General features: G+C 45.3%; 1 protein-coding gene across 1 annotated transcript in view; it reads left to right on the top strand.

The window, feature by feature from the left end:
- hdlbpb (high density lipoprotein binding protein b) overlaps window positions 1–11572 on the top strand; it is a 33286-nt gene extending 21714 nt beyond the window's left edge. The window contains exons 20-28 of the mRNA XM_056300373.1: window positions 620–761; window positions 1041–1168; window positions 1451–1555; window positions 4796–4930; window positions 6527–6670; window positions 7567–7746; window positions 8116–8232; window positions 10526–10687; window positions 11453–11572. Coding sequence (XP_056156348.1) covers window positions 620–761; window positions 1041–1168; window positions 1451–1555; window positions 4796–4930; window positions 6527–6670; window positions 7567–7746; window positions 8116–8232; window positions 10526–10687; window positions 11453–11545 — 1206 coding nt within the window. The 3' untranslated portion in view covers window positions 11546–11572. The remainder of the gene's footprint in view (window positions 1–619; window positions 762–1040; window positions 1169–1450; window positions 1556–4795; window positions 4931–6526; window positions 6671–7566; window positions 7747–8115; window positions 8233–10525; window positions 10688–11452) is intronic.
- The last annotated feature ends 3396 nt before the right edge of the window (window positions 11573–14968 follow it).

Here is a 14968-nt window from a genome sequence, read left to right as displayed (position 1 = left end):
AGCTAAACAAGGTGCTGACCAGTGGCAACTTGCTATGGGCCATTTTTCCCTGTACTTGAACTGGAACGTCACAAATTGTGGCTCGAGGTGGTTTTCACATTCAACCCTAAACAATGACTAAGAATGAATGCCAAATTATTTGCAAATGAACATTGAAATTTCAAGTTCTTGAATAGACCTAGTGACCTCAAGTGTATTGAACCGAAAGTGGTTGCATCTGTTTGCCAAGTGCTTTTCCAAACGATTGTTAAATTACTAAAGTGAATGTAGAGAATATTTGGCAATTTAAACAACCTGTGTCAGTCTGTCTTTTCTTGAATGACATCCACAAGAATCAATGCCGGAGTTAGACTCAGAATAAAATCAGTTTAAAATATACCAAATGATTAAAATATCATAAACTTCAAGATTCTCTTTGTGTTAGTAGCAAACTGGATCGTTGTCAAGACAGGTGTCCTCACATTGTGATCCACTTGCAAGGTCTAATTAGGCTACTCCATTTCTTAAAGAGCCCCAAAAGGTATGTGTGTGTGAGATGCTCAATGCTATTATAATAGCATTGAGGTAATAATTATTACCTGACTGTCTCCATCCCCCCCCCCCAACCTTTCCCCTCCAGGAGTCCCAAGTAACCTTGGAGGTGGCCATCCCCCAGCGCTACCACCGAGCTGTCATGGGACCTAAAGGTTGCCGCATCCAGCACATTACCCGGGAGCATGAGGTCCAGGTCAAATTCCCAGAGAGAGACGACAGCAACACAGGTAAGAAACACACACGCAGCACACAAGAAATGTGCATCTGTATGGATTTAGTGTTCTTACGTTAGTTGGCAGTGGCTTTCATGATTTATAGAACTAGAAAAGACTGATGGGAAGCATTTCCTGTGTCACAAAACATTGTCATTGTCACTCAAAATGAAATGAAGTCTTGTCTGTAAACAATGAATGTTCATCCCATATTTGTTTAGATCTATTTTCTATTGTGTGGGGGGGGGGGACTTGTCAGAGGTTTCAATGCCTTTTTCATGGTTAAAATCCCAGGCCAGGACGCCCCACCACAGGAAAATGGCGAAGCCAGTCCAGATACAGAATATGTCCCCCGCAAGTGTGACATCATCACCATCTCCGGGAGGGCAGAGAAATGTGAGCTGGCCAAGGCGGCCCTGCTGGTATGCAACATTTAGCTTTGTCCCAACCGCTACAACTAATGTTTACAAGCTTTCATATTCTTTCTTTGTGTGGACCAAATTACTTCTGATACCCGCTGAAATGAACCAACCTTTCTGCAATCTTTTTCTGTTCTCTTTTCCCCCATCCTGTCTTGTTTCTTCTTCTTTTCCCTTTCCCTGTCATTGATCTTCCTTCCTCCATCTTCTGTGTTGCCTTCTGGCTCACTCTGTCTCTTCCACACGCTGTCTGTACCCCTTGCCACCCCCGGCCGGTCCCTTCAGGCACTGGTGCCCATAACAGAGGACGTGGACGTGTCTTATGAGTTGCATCGCTACATCATCGGCCAGAAGGGGAGTGGCATCAGGAAGATGATGGAGGAGTATGAGGTTGGTGGTCCCTCTGGTGCCACCCGTTGGCCAGATAGAAGACATGGTATAGAAACAGACCAATACTGTTGTTAAAGTGGTAGTAGGCAACTTTTAAACTTCCCCTCCCTAGCATTTCCAATTGGTATTATTGTTTGCGCCGCTGTTGCAAAGAGAACCGGATCAATTTCCGTTTATTAGCAGCCTGGCTACTGTCCAAAGCAAGAAACAACCATCAGAATCTCAGTTTGAACTAGAAACCCAGATCTCAGTGCCATGGTAAAGGCAGAGTAAAACATGCAGTAATATTAATAAGTAGGCAGGTTGTGTTACTTGCTGATCCAGTAGAAAGAATGCCAACTGGCTGTTGGTTTGGAACCCTCTCTAGTCCCAAACTCTGTTTCCCTGTCAAGATCTGTTTCCCCCTAGCCAGAGCTGGATACAACACTGGGACGCTTGATTAACTTTAACCTAACCTCAACCTAACCCTAAGCTTAACCTGATGCTTATCTTAAACTAATTGTATCCGATAACTAACCTGTTTCCATTTGAATGCTTTCATCTAGCTAGGGGGCAGCAGATCTCGATGGTGAAACAGAGTTCAATACAACAGCGGAGCTTGCTCCACCGAGTGAATGCCCATCCGAGGTTCACTCTTGTTCTACCTCTGTTTCTATCACTGTCCCTCTGCTCCTTATTTGCCTCTTCCTTCAACGGGGTTCTTTTTCTCTTGCCGGGTAGAGTTTCCACTGTCAGTTCGGTTGTTCCGCCATTTCCGCTACTGGGGATTAGGGTTGGGTACCGTTCAGATTTGTAGTGGTACCTGGAATTCAGTACCGGTACCTTTTTCCGGTACTCTCTCTGTAATAGCAAAAATGTAATTTCAGCTGTAAAAAATAAGTCCAAACTTCTCAATTTCAACACTTTTATCTATCGGTCTTTCTATCTAGATCTATCTAGTTATTTATTTAGGACATTTTGTTGTAACACACCACACAAAATAAACCCCCTCCCTACTTCCCTCGCCCCTCCCAAACCCGTCCTTACAACCTCCAGCCTGTCACAGTCGCCAGGGCATAGCGTTGCGTGTGTCTTGGAGGAAGCACATATCCTGATCTAGGAGTTTTAACAGCGAGGTTAGTTACTATAGTGGGATTGGGAAAATGGGGGGAAAATATTAGATTATTCATTTATCCAAACCACTTATCCGTACTCAGGGTTGCGGGGATAATGGAGCCTATCCCAGCAGTCATTGAGCGGCAGGCGGGGAGACACCCTGGACAGGCCGCCAGACCATCACAGGGCCCACACACACACACACATTCACACCTAGGGACAATTTTAGTATGGCTGACCTACATGTCTTTGGACTGTGGGAGGAAACTGGAGCACCCAGAGGAAACCCACGCAGACACGGGGAGAATGTGCAAACTCCACACAGAGGACGACCCACGACGATCCCTAAGGTTGGACTATCCCCGGGGCTCGAACCCAGGACCTTCTTGCTGTGAGGTGACCGCACTAACCACTGTGCCACCGTGTCGCCCAAATATTAGATTAAAAGAAACAAAAACAAATGAGCAATTTTTGGCTCACCATTGCCCTGACTGTGTTGGACTTTAACAAGCTGTAGATTTGGGGGAGGGGTAACATAGTCTCTTTCTCTCTCTCTCTCTCTCTCTCTCTCTAATGTATACTCTCTCATCCTGATGCGCACTTGTAACAAGTGGTAAACTAGGAGGGATTTTTTTAAAAGGCTCTGAAGGAATCTTATCAATATTTATTTTAATTTACAATGCAACCCGCTCTCAAGGTGCTGAAATTTTGCAGATTGATCTAACGTGAATAGATACTCTGTAGTACCGATGTAATGTGGTCAGTACCCTTAACGCACCAAGTTCGGTACCCAACCCTACCTGGGATAGCTACCGGGGAAACAAAAGTGCTATCCTCTTCCTATTTTGGTTGCGCAATGATTGACACACTTCCTTTGTGTCGTGAATCGAGCCTTCATTTTCCCGTGAGATCGTACCCCGATGGCAGACAGAATTGCACAGTAAGATGAAGATTGTCAGGTTTATAGGGAACCAGTCTAAATGCTGCTGGTGTCGTTATCCTACAGCCATTACACTGTGCAGTCAACACTTACTTTATGATAAGTTAAAGCAAAAAAGTTGCCTCCTGTCACTTTAAGGCAGAAACGCATGGTGCACGACTTTGCACACAAGCTGTGTTTTCAGTGAGAGGCGGGTGATGAACAGAAGTTTGAACTGTTGAAATGAAGTGGATTTGTTGCACAGGTGCATGACGCATGAACACACAAGCCGGCTGTAGATTTCACCAGAGGTGCAGGGTGTTTAACTTCTGCAAATGCTTCACCATTGTCCAGATAATCAGGGGGTTGGAGGTGGGTGGTGAAGCAGTTCACAGAAATAGGCCTTTTCGAAATAATTGGCGTCAAATTGTCCATTTGTACCTTCATGATGCTTAAAGAGATACTTCATGCGGTTTCTGAGCACATTTTAACACAGGTGGTTTGAATTACAACTGAAAGGTCGGTGTGGTTTTATGATTTCATAGCTATTGGCTACTGAAATTCAGGGTGGTCGTGTGGGTGTGGCTTGGTGGGCGAAACACTGGGGCTAAACCGCTTGCTGGTTGCCGTGGAAAAATGAGAAATTCACTGGTGACAGCCCCCTTCCTGCTCTGTCGTCACTTTACCAAAAAAAAAAGCGAGCGACGAGACCACCGACAGCAGCTTTGAGGTTGAGGATGTGGAAGTGGAAGACGAGTCCTCTTTCTCAGTGGAAGTTGACTACTCGCCTCATGAATATGTTGCTCAGCCAATACAGCCGTATTCCTTCGAGCCAAAAGGGTGCGTCTCCGCTTTTATAGTGTCCCGCTAAGGACACGCCCTCTATGTTAAAGGTAATACGTGACGCGGCCAGTTGCCACATTTTCCCCAACCGGAAATCAGTTACACGACCGCCGATATCTCTCGTCTGGCCATAAATGTGATTTTAGGGCTACCATTTGTCTCATCGGTCGCATCCACATTCCTCACATCGATTTACAACAGGAAAAGTCGGATTTTGATGCAAATATCTCTTTAATTACATGATAAGAAGTGCTTACAAAAACTGTAGTTTATCTTTTTATTAACTAGTATTTTTATTGGATTTGCCTTAATTTCTTATAAAGTAGAGAAGCAAAGATGATTATCTTAAAACAGGTGTGTGTTGTGTGTGTTTGTGTGTGCAGGTGAACATCTGGGTGCCTCAACCAGAGCAGCAGTGGGATGTGATCAGGGTGACGGGCCAGGTGGCCAATGTAGAGCGAGCCAAACTGGGCCTGCTGGAGCGAGTCAAAGAACTGCAGGCAGAACAGGAGGACAGGGTGGGATATAACACACACACACACACACCCACACACACAAACAGACACACACACTGCCTAAACCAAGCATCAAGTTCACTCTGCTCTCTTCATTCTCGTCTTTGAAAAAATAGATTTAAAAATAAAAAGTTGCTTTCTACCTCGCTTATCACCCTTACTTCTTTTCTTCCCCGGGTACTTTCCTCTTACATGACCCTTTTACAGTTAATGGAATAATGGAGATAACTGAAATATTGACATTGAAATATTGCTGGGGCCCCAAGGCTCCGAATCTGATCATTTCTGAAACTGTGGCAAAAACCAATCAACAGGGGCATGCGGGTGGCATGGCAGTCTATTTCGTTGCCTGCCAACATGGGGATCACCAGTTTGAATCCCCGTGTTACCTCCGGCTTGGTCGGGCGTCCCTGCAGACACAATTGGCTGTGTCTGCGGGTGAGAAGCCGGATGTGGATATATGTCCTGGTTGCTGCACTAGCGCCTCCTCTGGTTGGCTGGGGCGCCTGTTTGGGGGGGGGGGGCGGCGGCGTGATCCTCCCATGCGCCGTGTCCCCCTGGCGAAACTTCTCACTGTCAGGTGAAAAGAAGCAGCTGACGACTCCGCATGCATCGGAGGAAGCATGTGGCAGTCTGCAGCCCTCCCGGATCGGCAGAGGGGGCGGAGCAGCGACTGGGACGGCTCGGAAGAGTGGGGTAATTGGCCAAGTACAATTGGGAGAAATGGGGAGAAAAAAAATCAACAAGTTTCTTATTTTATGACAAAATTGAGGTGATGGCTGAGTAGAAATTCACCTTTATTAGTGGGACCCTGAAACGTACACTCCCCCATGCTCATGGATGCATCTTAAATCCTTCTGGATTAGAGATTCAGCCATAATTTGTAACACCAATCATTTCAATATCAAATATACTTTAAAGAATAAATACAATTACATAGTTCATCAGAACCAGAATCAGAATACTTTATTCATCCCCGAGGGCAAATTGGGTCCTATTACAGACACTCATGCTCTAATAACTAAAAACTAACAAGATACAAGATAATGGACTGGAGAAAGATTTTTTGTGTACAGCAGTGGCTGTACTCAGGAAGTAGAGCAGGTCATCCAGCAACTGGAGGGTTGCCGGTTCAGTCATGGGCTCTTGCAAAAATGTCGAGGCGTCCCTGAGAAAGGCACCTAACCTCTAACTGCTCCTGATGAGCTGGTTGTTACCTTGCATGGTGTGTTACCGTCATTAGTATATGAGTGTGTGTGTGTGAGGTATTGATAATAAAACACTTTGAGTGGCTGTTGCAGATAGAAGAGCTCTACATAAATGCAGCCCATTCCCCATTTGCGTACAACAGCTTTAGAGGAGTAATTGTATTTTTTGGAGAGTTTAACTCGTTGCCATTTTAATCTCAAAAAAGAAACAAACGCAAGTACTTTATCAAAACAACCTGTTTCAGGATCACTTTCACTACCTTTATGAAACTCAAGTGGCTATGATGCTTGTACACCACAAATGGGAAGTGAAAAGGCATTCTCAGATGGGTACACCTTGAATATATTCACGTCCATGTGATGCCAGATGACGTACAATGTCTTTCTGCAGGCCCTGCGCAGCTTCAAAGTCACCATGTCTGTGGATCCCAAGTTCCATCCCAAAATTATTGGCCGTAAAGGAGCTGTTATCTCTCAAATCAGAAAAGACCATGACGTCAACATCCAGTTCCCCGATAAAGGAGATGAACATCAGGTATCTCTCTCTGTATGTGCATGTTTGTCTGTCTGCGTGTTCTGGCTGCAGGATATTAGAAGAAATTGCCGTTGTTTCGCTGGTCAGTGCAGCGGTTCCTGGCCAGCTTTAGGCTACAGTCACACATGCGCGAGTGCAGGCGAATGACCGTCGCCTGCTGAGACGAAATTCGTATTTTGTAGTGCTGAATGTGGGCAGTGTAGGATGTGACGCACACGGAAATCAGTTCGCTGGTTTGTAGTCCGTTTGAGTGGTTGTGGTTGTCATCACACACAAGTGGTTGTTGATTTTGCAACGGGAAAATGTACACTGGAGTCTAGAGAAAGAGAAATACATGGTTTCACTTAATTGTTGAACATTGATATACAAATTATTTTTATATATTACGAAATATGAATTAATGTTATTATAAATTCTCCATTTATTTATGTTCAATGCCAGTCTCCCAAATCACTGCCAGCCAGGCAGCACCGTTCTTGCGGGGCAGTTTGTAATTTTCACAGGCAATGTCATACAATACCGGGGGGTTAGACAAAGCAACAATAAAAAATTCCATCCTGACTGGCTAAGAAAACTACAGCCAGTTACAGCCAAGTGGGGTCAACCACACACACTTCTTTACTACTGGTTGGGGCTGCGGATTTGCCAGTCAAAGTTTACCAAAGTTGAACTCCACGCGAAGCGAAGATGCAAATTTCCTTCACCACTGGAAGTGAAGGTTGTATTCGCCCATTCTCTTCCTTGGAATAAATGGGAGGCGAATATTCTCCAACGTTAATTTCGCTCGTGTGTGACTGTACCCTTTCTGCATTGTTTTGCCTCGCTTCAGATTCACACATACCTTTCCTTTTCTTGCTCCTCGTACACCACGTCTGCCAAACATCTCCTCCTCCCAGGATTTGATAGTGATCTCAGGGTACGAGCAGAACGTGGAAGAGGCTCGTCAGGCCATCCAGCAGCTGGTGGCCGAGCTGCAGGAGATGGTGAGCCAAGATGTCCACCTGGACCCGCGCACGCACGCCCGCATTATTGGTGCACGCGGAAAGGCCATCCGCAAGCTGATGGAGGAATTCAAGGTGTGTGTGTGTGTGTGTGTGTATGTGTGTGGGAGAAGGGGCAGTTTTGATCAAAACAAAATAGACAGGACAAACTAATCAAACAGAAATGTAGTGGATATATAACATGTTTGATGATATCAACATTTTCCAGTTTTGTCAGTAGATGTCAGTTCACTGCAATTAAATGGAATCAGATTATCCCTCAGGAAAGCCAAAATATTACACATAGTATCTTCAATGTAAGCAAATATGCAACACTTTGGGAAGCGCAGTTTGGCAGAAATAAGAGTTATCCACAACAGAAAAGCAGAGATGTTCATTTCCTGTTCTTCTATTCACTGAAATGAATTTCTGTCGTTAACATTTTTTTATTTCTGCTGTGATCAGGTGGACATCCGCTTTCCTCAGCCTGGCTCTGATGAGCCTGACAAAGTGACAGTGATGGGGTTGCCTGAAACGGTGGACAACGCCATAGACCACCTCCTCAACCTGGAGGAAGAATATGTGAGTTCATAGAGAGAGGGGAACTCTTTTAGATAAGCAAGTTTTTTTTTTTCCGGCTGCAGTCTCGTGCCACGTAGAAGCTTCCATAGGATAGACATTGTAAAGTGGGAAACGTCCATCCATCCATTATCCAAACCGCTTATCCTGCTCTCAGGGTCGCGGGGATGCTGGAGCCTATCCCAGCAGTCACTGGGCGGCAGGCAGGGAGGCAGGCCGCCAGACCAACACAGGGCCGACACACATACACACATTCACACCTAGGGACAATTTAGTGCGGCCAAGTCACCTGACCTACATGTCTTCGGACTGTGGGAGGAAACCGGAGCACCCAGAGGAAAGCCACACAGACACGGGGAGAACATGCAAACTCCACACAGAGGACGACCCCCAAGGTTGGACTACCACGGGGCTCGAACCCAGGACCTTCTTGCTGTGAGGCGACCACGCAAACCACTGCGCCACTGAGCCGCAAGTGGGAAACAACATAAAATGAATTTGACAGCTTGTCCAGGAAATCCACGCAATACTTGAAAATGTCACTTGGTCCCATTTAAGATGACTGAACACATGTTAGCTGGTATGAAAGGATAATCTTTAGCCGCAGTGATCATGAAAAACAATCACAATCCTCTCAGGAGAGAAATTAAGGTCTAGAAAAAAGGATGGGATTTTGAGCTGGAAAACGAGTAGGAGTTCTTTTTAGAAAACGTTCAAAATTGGCAGATAGAGACCATGGAAAAAAACTGGAACAAGGGTTTAGATGGGCTACATGTTTTCTCATTTGATATTCATTACAAACCATGACACTGTGTAAACGCTGATGGCGTTTCTACATTAGGTACAATTGCTTTGTACCGTGCCTGAGTACGATGGCCCCACCCTGCCGGTCAGCTTCACATGGGTAATGTTGCTCCGTACCAGAGGACACTTGTGTATCTACATATGAGATCGGTGCGTGCTGCGCCCATACACAGATTTTGGAGGAGACAGGCGGCTTTGACAAACACCTCTCTAGCACAGCAGTCCACTTCGGTGTTTTGGTACTGTTGTTTTCACACCTGATGTGAACTGTATCTGAGTACACATGAACCGTACCCGTGACCACCTATTCAAATGGATCCGGTACACAGTGTTCACACTACTCAAGCGAACTTGACTTTGGGGTCAAGCGTACTCAGATCCAGGCCCGGGTCACTAGCGTGAAAGCAACTTGCACTTAGTCAGCAAGCAGGTGAGAGATTCAAGCCTTTTGTACAAGGGCGCTTTGACAGGCACACAGCCATTGGATTACTGGTTGGCTGTTGCAGGACCTCTACATCCTTTTGCACCAGTGGATCAAGTGAAAGGAAGAGATTTTTTTGTTTTAAACCTGTGCTGTTGGCAGGCTTGGCATACAACACAGGGAATTTACATGCCAATGTGTCCTAGACAGTTAATCTGCAAGTGGAGGTCAGGTTCTCCACCTGCAAAGGCGATCTTTGTTAATTATCAAGAACCACTCATAACTCAGCCCTTTGGATGGTCTGTGGGATGAAAAGAGCACAAGGTTTTTGTTACACATTTATAGCCCCCACCGGTCCCCCTCTTCAGCATGATAGATGAGCTAAACAATCAGCTTCGCTTCTGCGAGAGGGGGACAATCCCCACACATGAAACAAGGAAACTGAGAAACGAAAAATGACAACATGAACACATTTCAGTGTCTGACCTATATCTGATAATACAGATATAGATCAGACGCCGAAATGTGTTCGACAAAACAGAATTAAGTCGAGCTCATCAATATCAATTTAGGATAGCAGTTATAGCAATAAAGGAGGAGACAGAAAAAGGGGGGGGGGCTAAGAAGAAGGATGTGATCCAGAGAATGTTTGAGGGAGTGTGTGAGGCAGATGCTAGCAGTAAGTATATTGTGACGTGTCCACCTGTGAGTGCACAGGATTAGTCCCAATAAATTCTAGTGTCTGAGATCCGTGACTCATCGTAGTGCCTCTGGGCAGCAGACAGGCTCTGTAGCCACCCACGGGCCCCGCAGTTGTGCAGACACCCCACGACCACAAGAACAGCTGGAGCCCAAAGCACAGCAACCCCGGAGGAGCCCCGGAGGAACACATGAGTCATCCAGGCCCATCAGGCCCGAACCGCTCGCACTCCTCCTGCCCAGCCAACCCTGACGTAGTGGGTGTTGCTTGGAGTATGATTTGATTGAATGTGTGTGTGCACGCTAAGCTAGTGTGATTGTGAAGGAAAAGAGTTCAATGGATGTCCCTCTCTCATTGCTTCTCCTCCCCAGATGCTGAGCGTGACAGAGACGGAGACCATGGCAGCCTACATGAAGCCGCCGTCTCGCTACGGCGGAGGGGGAGCAGCAGGAGGAGGAGTAGACGATAGCAGCGGCGGTCCAGCTAAGGGTTTTGTGGTACGGGATGCCCCCTGGAACGCACCAGGAAACAAGGTGCGAAACAAGGTTCTCACCTGACATCATTATCTATATTAAAATGCAATTTAACACTGGAACTTTCATGCTATAGAGTTGTTAGTTCCCAAATAGGAGGTTGAAGTCTTTTAGCACTGGTTCTAATGGCCATCTTGAAAGAAAAACAAAAACTGATGCTGTTGGCCTCTCCAATGGAATGAGTTTGGAAAATCCTGCAAATTCTGGCCCTGTTGGATTTGGCGATATAGTAGGTGGCCTGAGTAGTTTATAATGTTTGGTGGTTGGAAATTCAACCCAACAGAATTTCTGTCCTTAGCAGGGGCCAGTCAGGCAAGTCGCTGAATGAGCAGGCGACTGGAATTCTCTTTGGTCTGTCAGCCTCCATCCCTCTCTTATGCCTCTTATTTAGTTCACAATGTTAAGTCAGACTGAAACCAGTGTGTTTCATTACTCTTTAAAGGTATAATGACAATTACTGTGCCTCATTAGTCGTTTAAACCAGTGGTTCTCAATCAGGCCCTCACGGACCCCCAGTACTACTGGATTTTGATTCTGCCAGGTAGTTTATTATATTCACCTGTTGTGATCAAATGGCTGAAATATCCAAAATGGGTGAATGTAATGAACCACCTAGTAGAATAGAAAACCAGTAGGACCCTGAGGACCTGATTGAGAACCACTGGTTTAAATCACTGATCACATCTACATTTCAGGATGACATCGCTTTGTGTCCACGTCACGGTAAACATGCTGAAATTCCTCATCACGTTTTGTGTCTTCTAGGCTCCAGACATGAGCAGTGCTGAGGACTTCCCCACCTTTGGGACCGGTGTGGCCCCTAAACAGGCCTCTGCCTGGGGGCCCAAGAAGTTCTGAGGCCGCTCTGCCAGGGGTGTGTGCGTGTTCACGTGTGAGAGTGAGTGGTGGTGGTGGTGGTGGGTAGTGGGGGGGAGACAGAGGAGAGTGTTGAAAAAAACACTCTGAACAAATTGCTGCTCACCTTCCTTCACTCCCTCTTCACTCCAGTGACCTCCTTGTCTCTGTCTCTCTCACTGTAAGCCCCCCCCCCCCGAAAAAAACAAAAAACCAGCCACCACAGAGTTCCCCCGTCTCTCTCTGCCTGTCTCTCCTCAGACCCCGACCTTTGAGACCCTCAGAGAAAATGATTACTATTTCAAATACCGAGTGCTCTTTCTAGGTTCGCTGCCCCAACGGTTTGCCTCTGTGGCACCACTGCCGATTTCCCGATTCCAATCAGCCGACGCTAACCCCCCCCTCCAACCGCCACCCCCAATCACTCCCCCAACCACAGCAGTTCATTAGAAACGTCTTAAGTCTTTAAGAGACGACTGGACCCAGCAAAGTGGAATCGGCGAGCACCAGCTAAATGTCCACCGACATTCCTTCTGAGAGGCTCGGGATGGAGGAGGGAGGGAGCGTATCCAGGTCTAGAATTTTAACATAGCTGAAATCTGGGATTTTTAAGCTAAAACAGTGGACGTCTGTGTTTTACCATGTGACAAGCACTTCTAAACAATGTTGGCTTATAATGTTCCTTTTTATTGTTTTTTTTTGTGTTTTTTTTTTTCTTTTTTAAACTAGGCTTGTTTTGTCATTCGTGTAAGCACTAGGTCAAAGTTGGATGCAGTAGCAGACACTGGGATTTACTGGAGATGTTGGTGAAGATGGCGGTCTCTCACCCACAAGCATTTGTTCCTGGTGTATTTATAAGTGAGATAGGAGCAAAATGGTTTCGTCGATTTTATTTTATTTTTTTAAGCATAGTTTTTTTTTTCCTGCAAAGACGAGTGAACAGATGTGGAAGTCCTGCACCTGTGACTTGTATTGAAGTTTGTCCCGTCTCTACTATTTATTTATTTATTTGTTACTGAGCCATTTCAGTTGAATGTGTGATCATGTTTTTTTTTCCAAGCAAACTGTAGCGTAATGCTTTTAACCTTATTCTGGAGGGGAGTGTGTATTGTTTGAGAAAAACATGTCAACAGTTGTTACAATCAAATGTACAAAGAACCTCTGGTTATTTTTTTAATCGTCTGGGTTTTATTTCCCTTCGTTTCTGGCATATTTGAAGGACCCTATGTATGGCATGATCTGATATCGCCGTGTTAGTGTTGTTCCCATGACATCGTAATTAATGTTGCTCCAGGACCATCGTTGCAACGGACCAATCACGTTGTTGTGATGTCATGCCTTTGCAACTTGGGGGGGAAAAGACCAGAAAAATACCAAAGCTAACCTAACGTAACCTCAACTGAACCTTACCCTAACACTTCCCTTACCCTAACCTGACCCGATAGCCAACCTAACACTTCCCTTACCCTAACCTGACCCGATAGCCAACCTAACACTTCCCTTACCTTAACACTTCCCTTACCCTAACCTGAGCCAACCTTAACCGATGAAACTGGTCGTTGGTTTTGGTCGTTATGCAACTGTATTATAAGGGTGGTGATACCAGCAGTCAGTTTAGACTGAAGAGGTCACTTAGATGAGTGATGGAACGTTTCTCTCAATAAACGTTGTGTCCAGATGAACTGATTCAACCTTATTTGACTTAACCGATAGCTAACCCACAACAGTCTTCTCCCCCCTGAGTCACGAAGGCATGACATCACAACATGATTGGTCTGTTGCAATGATGGTCCTAGAGCAACATTAATTATGATGTCATGGGAACGACACCAACACGTTGATATCGGATACACCGTATGTGTGCGTGCGCGTGTGAAGTTAAGATGTATATTTGAATGAAGCTCGACCAAACTTTTACTTTTCTAGTCTGTCAGTTTGTCTCTTCTGTCGTGTTTTTGTTTTTCCCCCTTAGGTTTAAGTTTTCATCTGTTGAAGTCATCACTTCACTTTCTTTAAGCGTACACACACGCACACGCATGTGCGCGCGCGCACACACACACACACACAACAGTCATATTATCAATTGCTGCACTTTGGTTTTAAGGATAAGAAATGCTGAGCCGAGCTGTGTTGTTGCTTTAATGGGAAACCACAACTCTTGTGTATGAACACTTAACATGTATTTAATATTGTCATTTTGTAGCTTCTTATCGCTGCCGTTTCACCTCACGGTTACTTTTTACCCCAAGTTGCAATTCAGCCATGGAAATGGCTTATTTCGAACACGCGCCGTGGTCCAAATTTCAGTCTGCTTAATTTAAGCTTCCTCGTGCCTGTTTAAAGTAACCCGGATGGGCCTGGAAGCATGTTGGGACCATAAAAAAGTTTCAGACATGCCCAACGTACTGTCGCGTCGTCATAGAAGGGCAAAAGGTCTGTACTCCCGTTACCCGAAATGTAAAAAAAAGAAAAAGAAAAAAGGTCGCCTTGGATTGCGTCTGTGTTCACTTATTTTGAGTTTCAACACAGCCTATACCAGCACAGGGGTTGTCGTTGACATGTTTGTGTTGTCAGACGACTGGACGACTAGTGAAGTGATTTGATCAAGGGTCACAAAATGCTAACTGGCTAACGGTAATTTCAGGGCTGTTAGCATTTTGCAACCATCGGCCAAGTAACTTACTGGTCCTGTTGTCTGACAACAGGAACAGAAATGTCAATGACAACGTCTGTATTACACTGTGTCGAAACGCAAAACTGTGATCACGGCCACAACCGAAGGTGACGGTTTTGTTTTGTTTTTTTACATTGCGGACAACCGAGCTTATCCCTGCTGTGACGAAACGGAAGTACGTTGACCATGTTTGTGAGAAATTTCTGCACAGCATGGAAAGAGACTCAGGGTCCGAGTTAGCCGTCTGACGACTTGTTTATATCTGAACAGAGACTAGTAAGCAAAACAGACGATGCGACAGTGGTGTTCGTCAAAATTTGGCTCATGAAGTCAGATGTAGTTTTCATGCAGTTATTTAGGTCGGCGAGAGAGCACATTCACTTGTTCTGGGTTTTTGTGTGTGTGTGTGTGTGTGTTTTTTTTTTATTGTTTGTTTATTTTTCTACTTTCAGTTTCTGGACACACTTTGTCCTCTTACGTTGACCGCTGAACTCTTGACCCCTCCGTCGAACAGGAAGGAGGCGTGTCGGTTATTCACACAGCAGGGCAGCCGCCATTTTTAACTCAACAGCAGCACGAAAACACTATTGGCCTTAAGAAGCAATTAATCTACCACGTTTTGAAAAGGTGTGACTGTAAGTATGCGAGATTGCAATAACATGTCAGTGACTGGATTTTTTTTCCTACTCAATAAAATGTCATAAAAAGGAAACAGATTTTTTTTCTTTATGGATTCTTTGCCCAGTGTCAGG

The sequence above is a fragment of the Lampris incognitus genome, chromosome 20, assembly GCF_029633865.1.
Source record: "Lampris incognitus isolate fLamInc1 chromosome 20, fLamInc1.hap2, whole genome shotgun sequence".
NCBI classification, from domain to species: Eukaryota; Metazoa; Chordata; class Actinopteri; order Lampriformes; family Lampridae; genus Lampris; species Lampris incognitus.
Note: the sequence above shows the minus strand (reverse complement) of the source record. Positions and strands in the feature narration are given on the sequence as shown.